Source organism: Staurois parvus, unplaced genomic scaffold (assembly GCF_062004578.1).
Source record: "Staurois parvus isolate SC_StPar_1 unplaced genomic scaffold, SC_StPar_1.0 ptg000090l, whole genome shotgun sequence".
Classification (NCBI taxonomy): Eukaryota; Metazoa; Chordata; class Amphibia; order Anura; family Ranidae; genus Staurois; species Staurois parvus.
Genome location: NW_028317886.1, coordinates 2970871 through 2986150, shown reverse-complemented (window position 1 = coordinate 2986150; position 15280 = coordinate 2970871). Strand labels below are relative to the sequence as shown.

Genomic DNA, 15280 nt, shown 5'->3' with positions numbered 1-15280 from the left:
CCAAAATTAGTGTGTGATGTAAATTGCCTCCAGCATTGCTCCTGTTTCCTCTTCCTGGGGGCTTCCATTTTACTGAAACCCAGAGCCACTGAACAGCAGTAAATCTTTAGGATGTCAGCAGATCGGGCTCTACATTTTAAGTACAGTGCCAAAAAATAGAAAGCAACTGAGCATGTGCAGAGCAGGGTGAGGCAGTGTGTTAATGGATTTTAACCGGTATAGGCACTTATAACGTTTTACCTGTAAAAGGGGCCAGCCTGGAGTGATCTAGCAGGAATTCGTATTCTGACTAAAGTTCAGCCTTAAAGTAAAACTCCAGAAAATGTGATGGGATTCCATTTGATGGAAACTTTCACTTAACCTCCCTGGCGGTATTCCTGAGTGTAGCTCGGGGTAAGGTTTCAGTACCAAAAGCAGTAACCCCGAGCTACACTCAGGCTTACCATGCGGCGTTGCTCAGGGATTCCCTGCAGTGCTTACCTTGTCCTTTGCTTCCGCGATGCGTCCCCTGCAGCGCCCCCAGCCATCTCCTCCAGCCGATGCCGGCATCCGACTTCCGTGTTCCGGTCCCTGCGAGCGTCGGGACGTACGGGGGCCGGAACGGCGGCAAATTTAAAAATTTTTTGAAACTGTCATTTTCTTAGAAACGAATTTGACATAGTAAAACATTACTGTATCAAACCATTTCACATACATTTTGTCCCTAGTGCTTTGTTCTGTGCCCTGCCTGCATTTTTACTGTTCTTTCTGTCTGAAAAACTGAGAAATGTCCATGGCGCCCAAAAAGCATCCCATTTGGTCAAAAGCGGTTTTAGACCAGCTAGAGAACAGCGATAGTAAATCAGAACCACTTACAGAATTGATTGATAATGATTCGTGGGGAAATTCGTCATCAGACACTGAAAACGATTTTGCGACTTTGCTCAGTGATGTGCGAACTTGGCGCTATATTTCAGATTTCAGTGTTTTTGGTTTGATTATATTATTGAATTAAATTTATTATTACTATATTATTATTTTTATGATTATTTATTAAATTATAATTTATGATTTTGTGTTTCAAATTTTATCATACCCGGGATGTTTACTAGACTCTTGTTCGAACAGATTTCAGTGAGTTATTCCTAAAAATTACATGCCTACAATAAAAAAAATACATATTTCCATGCAAAAAAATGGTACTGCTTTCAGCACCAAAAATCTGAAATAATCATACCGCCAGGGAGATTAAAAATAAAGATATATATGAATTTATGATTGCAATGTGATGGGTTGCTTTTTCTAAAGCACGTTCACCTTTGCCAGAATGAAATCAAACTATCGTTATGAACATCACCCCCCTTATTTTGTTTTCTTTGTTCCTGTAGGCACTTCTCATGAATACAGTGCTTGCCCTGATGACAAAGTTTTCCAAAATTTGGCCCGTACTTATTCTTCTCTCAACCCAGTTATGTCTGACACTAATCGGCAACCATGTCGCAGGAATGACGATGAAAGCAGTTTTGTGGATGGGACAACAAATGGTGCTGCATGGTACAGTGTTCCTGGAGGTAAGCTTCCATTGCAAGTCATTTATTTCACTTTGATATGATAGGTAGTGTAAACCAGTGTTTTTCAACCTTTTCTCAGTCAAGGCACCCTTTAAAATTATGGATAATCTCAAGGCACCCTTTAAAATTCTGCACAATCTCAAGACACCCCAATCTAAAATTTAAAAACCTATACTTCACATATCCAGTACACCCAATGTTAGAGGTGATTTATTCTTCCAAAGCAAATACACCTTTGCACACTGGTACTCTGCTATTGTGACCCCAGAGAGGGACAGGGGAGGGCCAAACAAGGATGATGTGCATGCACCCGACGTCCTCATTATCAAGTGATGATGTCATTGGTTGTTAGGATGCTGGCAGCTAGAAGGTTATAAAAGTGCACAATGAAAACTTGTGGCTTTGTGTAGTAAAAGGCAGGATTGATCCACCTGCTAGCTTGTATACAATTTTTGGGCATTTTGCTAAGGCACCCCTGAAGAAGCCTGAAGGTACCCCAGGGTGCCTGGGCACCCTAGTTGAGAAGGGCTGGTCTAAACAATGAAGACCTACAGTCTAAAGAAACTATTAATGTATGGCTGCTTAGATTGCATGTTAGCAAATTTGGTCTCTTTTCTTCAAACTGTTAATATGCAAAATAGTTCTTTAATCAGACAAGCAGATTAAATATTACATGTGTCCACTCCTTTAAGCGCTTACGTAGATGAGATTTATGCTAAAATTAATTTCATGTTCTGCTTTAAAGCATGCGCCTTCTGTTTTTTTCAACCATTGGTGGTCCCTTTGAAGCTGCAGGAACACATCCCAATACACAATAGACTGCATCCACAAAAACACATAAAACCATTTATATGAAGTCTCTGAACACATATCAACACTGCATCGTTTTTTAATGGAAGTGACCTGACATGCTTTAAATGGTTGTTTCATACCCAAGTAAAATACTGGAAAAGAAAGCCAATCTACATGCACTCTAAGATCATTGGTAGTCATTTGAAGATTCTGCTGTGACTAGCTAAGGAACAGAGAAGCACACCAAGATTTGTATTTTTTTAACGCTTCCACGTGTACATGACTCTAAAGCTGGATCCACATGAACTTTGCATGTAAAAGAGTATCCTGTGTCTGTGTTGTTGCTGTGGAATTTCTGCTGCTCCCCCATGACCATGACCTGAATATTAAATTAAAAAAAAGTCCAGGCAGCTGTCCCACACCACTGCCCCCACTTCTTCCATATGTACTGAGTCACTGAGCTCATTTCACTACATTTGCCCCATGATTCAGCAGGCACTTGGCAGGAGACAAAACCATCTACTTATTGCTTACTTTTACATATTGCATCAATTATATCACTAGAACCTGTAGGCACACAACCTTTGGCCCCTCAAAATGTACCCCTATGCTAGGATTATCCATTTACACAGAACATTTCCTTGTTTTTTGGTTTGGTCCTACCCTGGCCTAGGTGAGCCATATACTGGCATACACTACAGACTAAAAAAAAAAACAAATCTAACAGATTCCTCAATCTATGCCATACAGTACAGATGGGTGAATCTATCTTCTGGGATATTGTATCAGTTGACAATTTTATGCTCTGCACCTTCAATTTTTCAATCAAATAATGATGGGGGGCAACGTGGACACCCACAAAATGAATTTTTGCCAGGTTAAAGTGGCAGTGAAGATTGATTTAGTGGCAGGGTTTTTATAACAGAAGAGACACTAAAGATCTCTTCTGTCATTAATGCCCCAACCCAGCAGCGGGTAATGTGATCTGAGCCACACATGCGCAGCTCAGACCACATTTACAGCCCGCTCTGCATGCTTCTGTGATATGACTCACATGTGCATGTGCAGGTGTGACGTCGCTTCGGCCTGTCCATTCAAGACCGGGCATAGATGGAAGCCTCCGGAGACCAAACAGATCTGTGACAGCGCAACGCTGAAGGGCTCCATTTGAAGATAGGTCTGTCATATAGGAATGTACCAGTACGCAGTGCATACTAGTACATTATGACTTAAACCTGCAGGGAAACCATTTATTTTATTTTAATATCTGTGTTTACTACCACTTTAATAAGGAACGGGTCACAGTTCCTGTGTCAGTAAGTAAGCTTGTATTAGATAACTGCACTTCTTCTTATTATGAGTAAAAAATGTGGGAGATAACTTTACAAGGGTTATTTGCTCTCTTTTTCTGCTGCCTTAAGGCACAGGCCTACTATGTTTAATGGTAAATCCACCCTTGCTTACATTAAGGCATTAATGTGAATGATGCAAATGTTTCAGAGAGAAGAACCTCATTTATCAAGCCAAACACAACCACAAAAGAGTCGGTATTTGGTATCTTGTGCTTCTTTACATATGTTTTTGCTGGATGTTCTCCTTATAAAATCTTTCCTATGACTATTGTATAACTGAGACTCTGGGTAGCATTCCTTTATATAGCATTAGCAGGGTTTGTTTGAGGCACAGTCCAGCCAAAATGTATATGTACACTATTTTGCCAAAAATATTGGGACACCCCTCCAAATCAATAGATTCAGGTGTTCCAATCACCTCCATGGCCACAGGTGTATATAATCAAGCACCTAGGCATGCAGACTGCTTCTACAAACATTTGTGAAAGAATGGGATGCTCTCAGGAGCTCAGCGAATTCAAGCGTGGTACCGTGATAGGTTGCCACCTGGGCAATAAGTCCGTCCGTGACATTTCCTTCCTACTAAATATTCCACGGTCAACTGTTCATGGTATTATAACAAAGTGAAAGCAACTGGGAATAACAGCAACTCAGCCACAAAGTAGTAGGCCACATAAAATGACAGAGCTGGGTCATCGCATGCTAAAGAGCACAGTGTGCAGAAGTCACCAACTGTTTGCAGAGTCAATCGCTAAAGACCTCCAAACTTCGTGAGGCTTTCAGATTAGCACAACAACAATACGTAGAGAGCTTCATAGAATGGGTTTCCATGGCTGAGCAGCTGCATCCAAGCCTTACATCACCAAGTGCAATGCAAAGCACCGAATGCAGTGGTGTAAAGCACACCTCCACTGGACTCTAGAGAAGTGGAGACGTGTTCTCTGGATTTACCAAATGCGCTTCTCTGTCTGGCAATCTGATGGACGTGTCTGGGTTTTTGTGGTTGCCAGGAGTACGCTACTTGCCTGACTGCATTGTGCCAAGTGTAAAATTTGGTGGAGGAGGGATTATGGTGTGGGGTTGTTTTTTTAGGGGTTGGGCTTGGCCCCTTAGTTCCAGTGAAGGGAATTCTTAAGGTGTCAGCATACCAAGACATTTTGGCCAATTTCATGCTCCCAACTTTGTGGGAAGAGTTTGGGTATGGCCCCTTCCTATTCATACATGACTGCACACCAGTGCACAAATCAAGGTCCGTAAAGACATGGAAGAGTGAGTTTGGTGTGGAGGAACTTGACTGGTCTGCACAGAATCCTTACCTCAACGTGATAGAACACCTTTGGGATGAATTAGAGCGGAGACTGCGAGCCAGGCCCTTCTCATCTGACATCAGTACCTGACCTCACAAATGTGCTTCTGGAAGAATGGTCAAACATTCCCATAGACACACTCCTAAACTTTGTGGACAGCCTTCCCAGAATAGTTTAAAGCTGTTATAGCTGGACCTTGTCTTCTCCAACCTCTGCGCTCCCCACAACCTCACTAACACCCCCTTCCCTCTCTCTGACCACAACCTGATCACCTTCTCTATCTCCTCGTCCTCCAACACCTACCCCTCCAAATGTCACACTACTACCAGCCGTAACCTCCGCAACCTTAACCCTGCCTCCCTCCACTCTGCAGCTGATCAACTCCACGACCGCATCCTCCCCCTGTCCTGCCCTGACTTGGCTTTGACCGCCTACAACAATGCGCTCTCAACAGCCCTTGACTCACTAGCGCCTTTAACCACACGCAACATCAGACCCCGACCGCTCCAGCCCTGGCAGACTGATCACACCAAAACCCTCAAACGACAAAGTTGTGCCCTGGAGCGACTATGGCGCTCTCAACCCCCCAGCTCACCCCCTTGGTCTCAGCCCGAATCACACACCTACTGAGCGACATATCAGACTGGATGTCGCTCCACTTCCTTAAATTGAACCTCTCCAAAACCGAGTTTCTTGTCTTCCCCCCAGCCCGGACACCACCCCCCATTGATTTCTCCGTCACATCCAACAACGCTACCATCAAACCCGCCCTGCAGGCCAGAGTACTGGGTGTCATTCTGGACTCCAACCTATCCTTCCAGCCCCAAGTCCAATCTTTAACAAACTCGTGCAGACTCCACCTCCGCAACATCGCCAAAATTCGCATGTTCCTAACCCCAGAAACCACTAAACAGCTCATCCACTCTCTCATCATATCACGACTCGACTACTGCAACTCCCTCCTCACTGGCCTGCCTCGCCGCTGGCTATCCCCGCTTCAGTCGATCCTGAATACGGCTGCCAGACTCATTCACCTTTCCAACCGCTCTGTCTCCGCCACCCCCCTCTGCCAATCCCTCCACTGGCTTCCGATTGCGCAACGAATCAAATTCAAAATCCTAACGCTGACGTACAAAGCTGTCCACCATACTGCCCCGAACTACATCACTGACCTAATATCCAAGTACCGCCCAGCACGCACACTCCGCTCCTCACAAGACCTCCTTCTCTCTAGTTCCCTGGTCTCCTCCTCCCATGCCCGCCTCCAGGACTTCTCCAGGGTGTCACCCATCCTCTGGAACTCCCTGCCCCAACCCATCAGATTATCACCTACTCTCCTCTCCTTTAGGCGCACCCTGAAAACCCATCTCTTCAGGGAAGCCTACCCCACCCCCTGCTAACTTGCCGACCTCCTCCACTCTTCCTACCACTCCATCCCCCACAGCTATCTCCTCCTGTGCCACCATCCCCTCCCTCCTAGATTGTAAGCTCGAAAGAGCAGGGCCCTCGAACCCCTCGTGTATCACATTGTATTGGTATTGTTCTGTCACATGTTCTGTCCCCCTTTGTAATGTACAGCGCTGAGTGAACTATTGGCGCTTTATAAATACTGTATAATAATATTAATAGCAGCAAAGGTCGGACTAATCAATATTGAGCCCTACGGACTAAGACTGGGATGCCATTTAAGTTCATGTGCGTGTACAGCCAGGTGTCCCAATACTTTTGGCAATATAGTGTATGTCCTGTCTTTATATGATAGTATAACTATTTATATGTGACAGTACATTAATTCTAAACAGACAGTGGTGTGATGACTATCTCATTACTTTACTAGTGGTTGCTTGAGACTTTTTCCTTTGGAGGAGTCTGTTAATATAATTATCCCACCCCATTACATTGTGTTGTCTGATTTGCTATATTTTCCACTGAGGGTGTGCAAACCTTTTCCTATTTATTGATTTTCATTCATTTTTAAACCCTTTAGGGTAAATAATTTTCTAGCGTAAACAATTTCTATTGGTTTTCACATAAAAACATTGAAATGTTTAATCGGATGTTGTGAACATTGAACAACACCTCCTTTATTCCACCTTTTTCCATGTGTTTGTATATACAATAAAAGCAGTGAAGCTTCAATATGCACATCTGGAAATGTTTCCTTTTAAGTAGGGTAGAGGAATGTAGCATTGATGAAGGTTCTGTTGGTTTCTTTAGGCAGTATTTCTCACTGTGGACCTATTGAGGGGTGCAAAGAGCAGTGCAAATGATGACATTTGTTTAATGTTCATTGTTCTCCACCTATGGACCTCAACACAATTGCTTTGCTGCCTTCCTGTTTTGGTAGATAAAACCAGCATGAGCAAACTGGATGATACACATGTTACATATTACATTGTTTATAACCTACAGTTCAAGGATGTGGTTTCAATGAAGTCTCTCTGTAAACAATTCAACAATGTGCTTGGCTTCCAGGTATGCAGGATTTCAATTATTTAAGCAGTAACTGTTTTGAGATAACAGTGGAGTTGAGCTGTGACAAGTTTCCACCTGAAGAACTACTAAAGAATTACTGGGAAGAAAACAAGGACTCTTTAGTGAATTACGTTAAGCAGGTATCTTTGTTTTATTGAAGTAATGCATGTGTTGAATTGCAAGCAGAATAGTTGTGTACAGAAAATCCCCAGAAGTGTACTTTTCTGATCATGAGATTTCCCAGTGTTTCTATTATTATTACATTGGGACTGATTAGGTAATGTTAGCAATCAGACCCTTCCTCTTAGCACTCCTTTCCTTCAGTTGGAGGACTTGGCAGTGGAGAGACATCATTTTTTGTGAAGACACAATGTGTGCTACATGGCCCTGAAGCCTCTTAGATTGCTTGACATGGGTATCCCAGGATGCTTCAGGCCGGGGATCATTCTTGCCTAGGTGGAAAAATTGGAAGCAACACAGGTTGCACACAATAGGAAAAAAAAATTGCAATTTGTGACTGAATCTTGCTTTTTAAAAAGAAGATTTATGTTACTAGAGGGTGTTTTTATACATTTGCCTGGAGTTTTTCTTTGGACTCTTACTGATGGACATAGCCTGGTAACAAGTTTATCTATTTTCCAGGTGCATCGTGGCGTGAAAGGATTTGTCAAGGACCATCAGGGAAATCCCATTGCTAATGCAACAATATCCATAGACGGGATCAACCATGACATAATCACAGGTGAGTCTGGAAGTCTAGGCATTTAATAAGCACAGGGGGAAAAAAATACATAATTAAAGAATTTTTTGAACTTTGTTTTCTATACAGGTATAGTTGATCTGTTAGATAGAGGTATAAGACAAAGTAATACTAAACACACACAGTTTAATTTACATTATCCCTTCTCTTTCAGTATGTGGATGATGGCACTGTATTTATTTTAATTACAATAAAATCGAAGTACCTTTTTCCTGATTGATATACATCTGTCACATGACCCAGCTCTATCGCAGCAGGTCTGCAAGGAAGCATAAGAAGGAGGGGCTTCTACCCCTCTGCTACTGGTCACATGTTCAAAATTACGCAAATAAATAGCCTCTGGGATACAGATTAAAAATAAATAATTACTATCAATAAACTGTTTTAAATTGTCATACAAATATATATATATATTTGAAATCAAATCTTTATTATTTTTTAGTAGTAACATGGTATGGGCAGATTTCTGCCAGTCACAGGCGAGGTGAAGCCTCCATCAATTAAGATGTAATATCCCACCCCCATTGTGTTTAGCTGGTTAGTGGGCATAGAGGAGTAGGAAGGGAGGGAGTGGGCTGTCATTTACCAGTGTTCGTATACATCTGTGACTCGGTATTCACATGGGCTGCTCAGATGTGATAAGGAGAAAATGCTCAGCATAGAAACTCATCGAAAACTGAGCATGTGCAGAAGCTGCAAATACTGCTATGCACAATTCCCAACTCCACTGGGGACATGGACAGAAGAGGGAGATAGAGAACAGGATAATCAACCAGGTTTTTTTCAGAATAAAAAATCCTATAGTGAATAAGGGCGTTTTAACAGCATGTAATACAGCATTTATTGGTCTTTTTTTATGATGTGGGTTTAATGACACTAACTGCTTCTGGGCCGCCTTATAGCAGAAATACTGCTACAGGGCAGCATGGGTGCGCAAAACCATGTATATATACCCATTCGTGGCCTCGGCTGTCAATTCCCCGCCCGGTGATCACCGAGTATAACGGACGGGGAAGAGACCTGTGTATAAAAAGCACAGATCTCTCCCATGTCAGCTCTTGCACACTGCTTTGTATGGCTCTGCATAGCACAGCCATACAAAGCAGTGTGCTCACAGTGTAAAGCACACACAGCACGCAGTGAAACAGCACGCAGTTAACCCTTTGATCACTCCAAATGTTAACCCCTCCCTGCCCAGTGCCATTAGTACAGTGTCAGTGCTTTTAATTAGCACTAATCACTGTATTGGTGTCACTGGGGATGTCAGTGACACCAAGTCGGTTCCCCCTAGTGTCAGAATGCCCGCCGCAGTCTCACTATAAGTCACTGATTGCCACCATTACTAGTATAAAAAAAACATTTGCCATTTGTAAATGCTAAAACTTTCACGTAAACCAATTAATTTACACGTATTGGGATTTTTTAGCAAAGATATGTAGCAGAATAAATTTTGGCCTAAATTTATGACAAAATTTGATTTTTTAAATTTTTTTACTGGACATGTTTAATTGTAAAAAGTCAAAAATATTGTTTTTTTTTTTCAAAATTGTCAGTTTTTTTTTTTTTTTTTAGCTCAAAAAATAAAAACCGCACAGGCAATCAAATACCAGCAAAAGAAAGCTCAATTTGTGGGAAAAAAGGACATAAATTTAATTTGGGTGCAGTGTTGCATAACCGTGCAATTGTCAGATAAAGTAACGCAGCACCGTCTTGCAAAAAATGGCCTGGTCAGGAAGGGGGTAAATCCTCAGGAGGGCAAGTGATTAAACATTTACACAGTACTTAGTCTTTATTACAGGTGCATTGTATTGTTATTTTTGGCTGCTAAACATGCTTAATTGTTGTTTATCTAAAAAGATATTAGTAATATGATACATAAAAATACTCTTAAAACTTATTTATACCAGTAATGAGTGCAGAACTGTCTCCAACAATTAATAGCCAACAGACAGGTGTTCAGCTGCTATTCTAAAGTGCTGATCTAAATCTGATTGGTTGCTATAAATTCCGTGAATATGTTTCTTCAGCCACTTTTATGAATAGGGCCAGTGGTATCACGAGGTTCTATTTGAACATTAGTTGACAGATATTCTAACCATACAGTTTTTATGCAATTTTAACCAATGTCTCAATGAATCATGACAAGCTACCATAAACAGTTTCTATTAAAACCATTAAATAATGGAAGCTGTTGCCTTACCCTTATTGATCGTTTTATGAATTGAAAGCTGCATGAAGGTGGTTGCAATGGCTGGAAAATTGCTGTTTGTGGCCAGAAATATGGTAGAGACCCAGATTTGTTTGGAGAAGAAAGTGTATAGATGTGCATATGGGAGAATTAGAATTACATGTTTGAACCTGTCAGGCACAACAACATGTTTAATCCATCATTACTGGGAGACGTGTAGGCATGTTGTAGCACATGAAAACACCTGCAGTTGTCTTCAGACCAGTTCTTGTGTACCATGAAGTCCTTGCATCCTAGGTCCAAACTGCCCAAAAGAGGTGCATGCATGTGATAGCTGAGTAAAATGGGGAAGGGATTATCACCAGGAGGGTGCTGGGTTTTGCCTGGGTTTAGAGAGAAATAGAAACTCCATATAAAACCTTGGCCCAGGATCCTGGCTGCTTCCCATTTCAGAAAAGAGCTGATTTAAAGACAAGCATAGTTAGTTCTGTGTTTTATCAGTAATCTTCCCTAATACAGTTCAGGGAGCCTGTAGGCAGGTGCATACCTCCATACACAGGTGGTAGACCCATTCCTCTTAGGCCTCCGTATTTATCATGGGGTGGGCTGCTGTTTGATTGGACGCTGCCACCTGAGTAACACCTACAACCATCTTAAATGTCTTTAGTGAGGACATAGCTTACAAAAAGCCCTGGCTCACTGCAGTTGGTTGGAATTCTGCGTGTGGCTGGTTAGGGGCAGGAAGAGTGCACCTAGCGTAGGGAGAGGTTCCAGAGGAGGAGGGACATCATAAGGATTGGGGAAATTCTCTGATACTTGTTTTTGCTGCATCTGCCTTCCATCCACTCCCTGTCCCAGGGCTGTGCATCACTTTCTCTCCCTGCAAGTCCCACATACTGAGTGTTGCTGCTTGTCTCATACTGTTTTACTGTATCTGGAATGTTTTGACAATATACTTCGCATCTATAACCACTGTGTGGTGCCGTGCCTTCCCTCTGGGTGCCCACAGCCTACAGTCCTTGCAGTCCTTGAATGTATTAAAGGTTATGCATTTGATCCCTTTTAATTTATTCAATATACTATTGAAAATGTGTTATAGATTTTCATTAAGTGCAAAACCTGTTGATCTTGCCAGAAATTCTCTGGGCTGCTAACTTCCTATGGTAAGAGAGTATATTGGCGCAGGAGAGGTGGTTATGGATATTATAGTCCCAAGGGTTATAGGGAAAACCAAGGAAGTTAAACTATGAGGATATATAAAGACTCTCCATAGAAGGGTAAAAATGGTGGAGATTATAGCAATGAGCATTTTGCTGGAGAGATGGGGATAATACAGTACAATCACATAGGTAGTTCGGGGGGGTGATGTTAAAGCTGTAAGGTATGGCACCGTCGTGAGGCAGCACCCACTAGAGTTAAGCGGAACTCTGCAATAGGAAATAAGAGGAGAGAGAGGTGCGCCAGACTAAGTGCAGTATAAAATCATCAATTTATTGCCCACAATATAGAGTAACTTACAGGAGGTAAGTAGTATTCAGACATCAATGCAAAAGGGACGTCATCCAGGCATAGTACCAGAGGCAGGATAGAGGAACTGGATGGGTTCCAGGGGCCACAGCTAACGTGATGACCAAGTCTCTATCACCGATCTCAGAGGAGGAGCAGTGAGGGCAGGTGGATATCCAGGGGGCCACGGTGCGGATGAGAGCTGGGTCTCCTGGTAAACATTTGCACCTATCCAGCCGGCATGGGCTGTGTCACGTCTTTGGAACCAGCCTGGAACGCAAAGATGGCCGCCGGGAGGAAGTGACGTCAGGACGGAACGTGGAGCAGCAGGAAGGGGGCAGTAACGCGTTTCAAAGCTCTATGCTTCTTCATCAGACTACTATGGCCCCCTGGATACCCACCTGCCCTCCCTGCTCCTCCTCTGAGAACCTCCTGTGAGTTACTCTATATTGTGTGCAATAAATTGATGATTTTATACTGCACTCAGGTCTGGCGCACCTCTCTCTCCTCTTAACTTCCTATGCTCTCTGCTTGTGCTACACTCTTATCAGTTATGTTGGGGTTGATTTACAAACAATAGTTACCACTGACAATCCAGTATAAGCTTACTTGAAAATCTGCTTTCATGTTGTAATTGCTGCCTGTCTGCTGGTCATCTCTTTCCCCAACTTCCTGTATTCCCTGCATGATTTGCAGCTTCCCCTCTTCTGTTTACTTGCAATTTCTATGGACTACATATCCCATGGTACCTTACTGCCTGGAAGCAGCAATTCCTGTACTTACTCCGCCTCTTGAAACCCTGCTTTTCAGCACCTCTGTAGGCAGGCTCTGTGAAATGTGTGACACAGCATTGCCTATTCACAGGGCACAGTGCATACTTCATAGAATTGAAGGAAGTGGGAATCTCCTTCAGTTTACAAACTTCAAAATAATTCAGATTTTCAGAAGGAGGCTAAAAATAATTGAAATACAATGTGGAAATGAATATATAATTTTTAATTTTGACTATGGATATGCTTTAAATATTTATATATTTATTTGTTTATTTGTGTTTTAGCTAAGGACGGTGATTACTGGAGGCTGCTTTTACCTGGAAACTACAAAGTCACAGCTTCAGCTCCTGGTTTTCTGGCAATCACTAAGAAAGTAGCTGTTGGTTATAGTCCTGCTACCAAGGTAATAATTTTCTAATATTGACCAATACTGCCATCATACGGAACAAGACAAGGGCCACCTGGTGTGAACGAGCCTTTAAACCGGTTTTCTCAGCCAGGGTTCCATAAAAACTCTTGGATTTCTTCAGAAGTTGCTAGGGGTTCCTTAAGCAATAAGTGATTTCTGCCTATCAGATGTGTAACCACTGACACCAGTGATCTTTTTTGCTGTAAGGGAGGGATCTTCCCAATGACCACAAAACTAAGGAGCATTCTGCAAACTGACCATCACACTAATGTACTGTGAGCTGTAAATATAATAATTATTAGCAGGGGTTCCCTGAAGCCAAACAGTTACTTCAAGGGTTCCTCCATGGTAAAAAAGTTGATGTAGGCTTCCTTAAACACTTAAATGCTAATAATATACATAGTGGGCTATTCAAAACAGAGCAGATAATGCTAGTTACGGGATGCTGCATTGTTAGTGATAAAATACAGGCAGCGAGGTTGAGTATACTATATCCCATAGAGTGTAAAGCCTACCATAGATGGTTTGAATCTTAGCTGGTTCAGCAGGGACAAGCCGAGATTTGAATCATAAATGGGCAGGCTGACTGTACACAAGTACAGTGGGGATCGAAAGTTTGGGCACCCCAGCTAAAAATTTGTATTAATGTGCATAAAGAAGCCAAGGAAAGATGGAAAAATCTCCAAAAGGCATCAAATTACAGATTAGACATTCTTATAATATGTCAACAAAAGTTAGATTTTATTTCCATCATTTACACTTTCAAAATAACAGAAAACAAAAAAATGGCGTCTGCAAAAGTTTGGGCACCCTGCAGAGTTAATATCTTGTACTGCCCCCTTTGGCAAGTATCACAGCTTGTAAACGCTTTTTGTAGCCAGCCAACAGTCTTTCAATTCTTGTTTGAGGTATCTTTGCCCATTCTTCCTTACAAAAGTCTTCCAGTTCTTTGAGATTTCTGGGCTGTCTGTCACGCACGGCTCTTTTAAGGTCTATCCATAGATTTTCAATTATGTTGAGGTCAGGAGATTGTGAAGGCCATGGCAAAACCTTCAGTTTACGCCTCTTGATGTAATCCCCCGTGGATTTTGGAGGTGTGTTTAGGATCATTATCCATTTGTAGAAGCCATCCTCTCTTTAACTTCAGCTTTTTCACAGATGGCATCAAGTTACCATCCAAAATTTGCTGAAATTTTATTGAATCCATTTTTCCTTCTACTCGTGAGATGTTCCCTGTGCCACTGGCTGCAACACAACCCCAAAGCATGATTGATCCAACCCCATGCTTAACAGTTGGACAGAGGTTCTTTTAATTAAATTCTGTGCCCCTTCTTCTCCAAACGTACCTTTGCTCATTCCGGCCAAAAAGTTCAATTTTAACCTCATCGGTCCACAGAACTTGTTTCCAAAATGCATCAGGCTTGTCTATATGTTCATTTGCAAAGTTCAAACGATGATTTTTGCGGTGAGGACGTAGAAGAGGTTTTCTTCTGATGACTCTTCCATGAAGACCATATTTGTACAAGTATCTCTTTATAGTGGAATAGTGTACCACAACTCCAGTGTCTGCCAAATCTTTCTGGAGGGATCGTGCAGTCAAACGTGGGTTTTGAATTGTTTTTCTCACAATCCTGCGAGCTGTTCTGTCTGATATTTTTCTTGGTCTTCCAGATCTTGCTTTAACTTCCACTGTTCCTGATGACTGCCATTTCTTAATTACAATCCGAACAGAGGATATTGACATCTGAAAACACTTTGCTATCTTCTTATAGCCTTCTCCAGCTTTGTGAGCGTCAACTATTTTCAGTTTCAGTTTTCTAGACAACTGCTTAGAAGAACCCATGGTGCTGATTGTTAGGGCAAGGTCAGATGAGTCTGGGCATTTAAAACCTTTGAGATTGACATCACCTGGTCTTCCCAGATGATGATTGAGAACAATCCATGACACTGGCAGGTCTCAGCTTTGCAAAGGGGGCAGTGCATGCTATAAATTCTGCAGGGTGCCCAAACGTTTGCAGACGCCATTTTTTTGTTTTCTGTCATTTTGAAAGTGTAAATGATGGAAATAAAATCTAACTTTTGTTGACATATTATAAGAATGTCTAATCTGTAATTTGATGCCTTTTGTAGATTTTTCCATCTTTCCTTGGCTTCTTTATGCACATTAA

General features: G+C 42.1%; 1 protein-coding gene across 1 annotated transcript in view; it reads left to right on the top strand.

The window, feature by feature from the left end:
• CPE (carboxypeptidase E) overlaps positions 1-15280 on the top strand; it is a 106182-nt gene that overhangs the window by 78915 nt on the left and 11987 nt on the right. The window contains exons 5-8 of the mRNA XM_089670358.1: positions 1368-1550; positions 7477-7616; positions 8119-8218; positions 12988-13106. Coding sequence (XP_089526484.1) covers positions 1368-1550; positions 7477-7616; positions 8119-8218; positions 12988-13106 — 542 coding nt within the window. The remainder of the gene's footprint in view (positions 1-1367; positions 1551-7476; positions 7617-8118; positions 8219-12987; positions 13107-15280) is intronic.